Genomic DNA, 5,000 nt, shown 5'->3' with positions numbered 1-5,000 from the left:
CTGAATGAATGACAAATACACTCTTTGGTGTTAATACTAAAGCAGAAAAAACACACTATACACAAGACACATCCATTGAAAAACGAGACAACAGTTTCAAAACCAGAAGATGAAAATCCACTCGGGTTCCGAAATTCGAACCCATTGTCTCATTTCTCAATAAAGCTATTTTGAATATAGTGTAACCCCCCCCCCCCCTACCTTCTTAAATACTTCTCCACACTCCAACATCATTAAATCACGAATGAATACATAAATAGGGCTGCGGATATGATGACTTACCAATCTGTATGAAGTGGAGGAGTATGAGGCTTAGTTTTCCTGGCGTGTTGATTGTGCCCATCCTTACCGAGTCGATATGACAGACCTATTGCAAGGAAAGAGCGTTATGTTGCAATGGCTAGAGATTAAATAACAATGGTTATAGAGCTGCAATAACAATGGCTATAGAGATGAAATAACAATGGCTATAGAAATGAAATAACAATGGCTATAGAGCTGCAATAACAATGGCAATATATCTGCGATATCAATAGCTATAGAGATGAAATAACAATGGCAATAGAGATGAAATAACAATAGCAACAAATACAGTAACAATAGCAGAAACCAAAGTACATGAACTCACACATACACAAATTAAACGCACAGACCCATTCTTATACACACGCTCCCAGACACAAAAAACACATACACAGACACACACATACACAACCACAAACTCTTTCGCCCAACCACAAACAAATTCTCATTATAACACATCCAAAAAACACATTCACGCAACCACAGACACATTTATACACCTAAACAAACCATTCACAGGCAAACACACACACACACATTTCCACAAACATATCCACAGCTAAACAAACACATTAACACAACGAAACAAACATATCTACACCCAAGCAAACAAATTCACATACAGAACAAACACATCTACACCCAAACAAACACATTTACACCCAAAAAAACACATTCACAACCAAACGAGCACATCCACAGCCAAACAAACACATTAACACACCGAAACAAACATATCTACACTTAAACAAACACATCTACACTTAGACAAACACATCCACACCTAAACAAACACATTTACACCCAAATAAACACATTCACAACCAAACAAGCACATTCACAAACGAAACAAACACATCTACACCCAAACAAACACATTCACAACCAAACAAGCACATTCACAACCGAAACAAACACATCTACACCCAAACAAACACATTCACAACCAAACAAGCACATTCACAACCGAAACAAACACATCTACACCTAAACAAACACATTCACAACCAAACAAGCACATTCGCAATCGAAACAAACACATCTACATCCAAACAAACACATCTACACCCACACAAACACATCCACAACCAAAACAAACACATCCACACCCAAACAAACACATCCATAGCCAAAACAAACACATCTACATCCAAACAAACACATCTACACCCAAACAAACACATCCACAGCCAAAACAAACACATCCACACCCAAAACAAACACATTCACAACTAAAACAAACACATCCACAACCAAAACAAACACATCCACACCCAAACAAACACACACACATAAATTTCCACATAGGTCATTTTCACACCAAAATTTTTCGTTCGCCTTTTGGACATCACGTCTCCCTCTCACCCCATATTTATTATTGTTTTCCAAATGCCACCATTTCTTGGTCTTCGTTGTGTATGACATCATGACGTCAGACATTTTGAAGAGCTTGTATAATACCGTTATTACTCTGAAGACTTGAGATTTTAAGTCTAAAATAGAGAGAAGGTTCTTATTAGTATCTTCATTATTATCTTTATTGATATGTTCATTATTATTCTTATTAGTATCTTCATTATTATCTTTATTGATATCTTCATTATCATCTTTATTGATATCTTCATTATTATCTTTATCGATATCTTCATTATCCTTATCTTCATTATCCTCAATATCATTATTTTCAGTATCATCATTGTCATTATCTTCATTATTATCATATCATTATCTTCATTATCATCATATCATTATCTTCATTATTATCATATCATTATTTTCATTATCATTATTAACATCATTATAAGCTAATCATCTTGCCATCATCCCTTATCTTATTCTAATCTATCAATCTACTTTTAATCAAATAATCCCAATCAGAAATTCTGAAATCCCATACCTAATAGTACCCCCCCCCCCCGCTCCTCTCCTCCCCCTCAACCCCCACTCCGAACATCTTATATCCCAATACCCCACAGTAACCCCTCTCCCCCTCCCCCACATTCTACACCCCAATATCCCACAGCAACCCCCCTCCCCTCAACCCCTCAACCCCCAACCTCCCCCATCCCCCAAAACCTACACCCCAATACCACGTAGTAACCCCCCTTCCTCTCCCCCTCCCCCACCCCGAACAACCTACACCCCAACCCCCCACCCTCAACCTCCCCCACCCCGAACAACCTACACCCCAACCCCCCTCCCCCAACCCCCCACCCCAACCTCTCTTCCCCTCAACCCCTAACCCCCACCCCAACCCCTCCCTCTCAACCCCTCAACCCCCCACCCCAACCCCACCCCAATACCCCTCCCCAACCTCCCCCACCCCAACCCCACCCCTCCCCTCCCCCTCAACCCCCACCCCAACTTCCCCACCCCTCCACCCCACCCCTCACACTCACTCACCTGTCTCCTCGGTCGTCAAAACCTCTGCAATATAATCATGCATCTTCAAGGTGAGCATCGGCGCATCCATGAGAAATAATTCGAAGAATCTTAAGACGTAGAGCGTCGTTCCCGCCTCGAGGTATTTCTTGTAGGCTTCGTAGGCCTCCTGCTTGGAACAGCCGCCCATGACTGTGGATCGTTCTTTTAGGCCCAGTTGGTAGACGTCCCAGAATCTGGGTTGGGTTGGAGAGAGAGTTGTTGTTGTTGTTAGTATTATTTTGTTGTTGTTGTTGTTGTCTTTGGTTTGGTTGTATCTTTCAAAAGTTTTTTTTTCAAGATTGGTAGGTGGATTTTTTTGGATTTTTTTTTTTTTGTTTTTTTTTTACTTATTACCTATGGGAGGGGGTACTTGGTTGACGCTAAGCATTGTCGCTTACCCATACCCTCTCCCCTCTTTCCTGCTCTTTCCTCCCCTCTTCCCTCCTTCTTACCCACATCCTCTGCCCTCTTTCTTCCCCTTTCCTCCCCTCTTCCCTCCTTCTTACCCACATCCTCTCCCCTCTTTCTTCCCCTTTCCTCCCCTCTTCCCTCCCTCTTTCCTCACCTTTTCTCCCCTCTTCCCTCCTTCTTACCTCCCCTCTTTTCTCCCCTCTTCCCTCCTTCTTACCCACACTCTCTCCCCTCTTTCCTCCCCTTTCCTCCCCTCTTCCCTCCTTCTTACCTCCCCTCTTTTCTCCCCTCTTTCCTCCCCTCTTTCCTCCCCTCTTCCCTCCCTCTTTCCTCCCCTCTTCCTCCCCTCTTCCCTCCCTCTTTCCTCCCCTCTTCCCTCCCTCTTTCCTCCCCTTTCCTCCCCTCTTCCCTCCCTCTTTCCTCCCCTCTTCCCTCCTTCTTACCTCCCCTCTTTCCTCCCCTCTTCCCTCCTTCTTACCTAGTGACCGGACTCGTGAAGAAGAAGAGAAAACGGATAATCCAAGTCTTTTTCTCCTCCTCTTTCTTCCTCTCTTCTTCCGTGAGGTTGGTGAGGTTGGTCGTATATCGGAACCAGTACCTGTAGGTCACGAGTTGTCAAATAGGAGTCTTCTTTTTAATGTGTATTTGTTGAAAAAAATAATAATGATGAATAAATAAATAAATAAAAAACATGATAATAAATATATAATCATTATCATCATCATTATCATCATCACAATTAGCATAATCATCACCATCATCATCATCACCATTAGCACAATCATCACCATCATCATCACCAATAGCACAATCATCACCATCATCATCACCAATAGCACAATCATCATTATCATTATCATCATCACAATTAGCATAATCGTCATCATCATCATCACCATTAGCACAATCATCATTATCATAATCACAATTAGCACAATCATCACCATCATCATCATTATTATCATCACAATTAGCATAATCATCACCATCATCATCACCATTAGCACAATCATCATCATCACAATTAGCACAATCATCATCATCATCACCATTAGCACAATCATCATCATCACAATTAGCACAATCATCATCATCATCACCATTAGCACAATCATCATCATCACAATTAGCACAATCATCATCATCATCACCATTAGCACAATCATCATCATCACAATTAGCACAATCATCATCATCACAATTAGCACAATCATCATCACCATAACCATTAGCACAATCACCATCATCATCAGCAGCAGCACCATCACTTTATCACCATCCTCATCACAACCATCACCATCCTCACCATAACCACCATCATCCTCACCATCACCATTCCACTCACCATTGAAACGACTTTATCCCAGCAAGAATATTTGGAATAACGAAAGAACAGAGGTAGAATTCTTTCAAAGCTCCGTTATTCTGTAAAAAAAAAAAAGGTGTTTCATATTATACTATGTTTTGTTATCATTGTTATTATTTATAGTCAATTGTGGTGATAGTAGTAGTAGTAGTAGTGGTTGTAGTGGTAGTGATTGTAGTAATAGTAGTAGTGGTTGTAGTAGTAGTAGTGGTAGTAATGATTGTAGTAATAATAATAGTAGTAGTGGTTGTAGTAGTAGTAATAGTAGTAGTGGTGGTGATAGTGGGAGTGGTATTGATGGTAATATTAGTCGTATTTGTTGTATTAGTTGTGGTAGTAGTAGGAATTGTTGTAGTAGTAGTAGTAATTGTAGTAGTAGTAGTCTTATGAATCGTGATATTGTAGTAGTAGCAGTAGTAGTAGTAGTAGTAGTGATAGCAATAGCAGTAGCAGCAGTTGTATGAGTCGTAATAGTTGTAGTTGTAGTGGCATTGGT

The 5,000-nt window shown here is 40.7% G+C and overlaps 1 protein-coding gene across 4 annotated transcripts in view; it reads right to left on the bottom strand.

The window, feature by feature from the left end:
* LOC122255607 (uncharacterized) overlaps window positions 1-5,000 on the bottom strand; it is a 10,078-nt gene that overhangs the window by 2,390 nt on the left and 2,688 nt on the right. For all 4 annotated transcript variants that reach the window (XM_043019787.2, XM_043019786.2, XM_043019793.2 and 1 more), the window contains exons 3-7: window positions 4,484-4,563; window positions 3,617-3,736; window positions 2,707-2,921; window positions 1,669-1,796; window positions 283-367 (exon numbers count right to left, since the gene is read on the bottom strand). In XM_043019787.2, the coding sequence (XP_042875721.2) occupies window positions 283-367; window positions 1,669-1,796; window positions 2,707-2,921; window positions 3,617-3,736; window positions 4,484-4,563 (628 nt within the window). The remainder of the gene's footprint in view (window positions 1-282; window positions 368-1,668; window positions 1,797-2,706; window positions 2,922-3,616; window positions 3,737-4,483; window positions 4,564-5,000) is intronic.

The sequence above is a fragment of the Penaeus japonicus genome, unplaced genomic scaffold, assembly GCF_977035675.1.
Source record: "Penaeus japonicus unplaced genomic scaffold, GWHDUDI00000001_assembly GWHDUDI00000002, whole genome shotgun sequence".
Classification (NCBI taxonomy): Eukaryota; Metazoa; Arthropoda; class Malacostraca; order Decapoda; family Penaeidae; genus Penaeus; species Penaeus japonicus.
The sequence above is the reverse complement of the archived record's forward strand: the minus strand, read 5'-3'. Positions and strand labels throughout refer to the sequence as shown.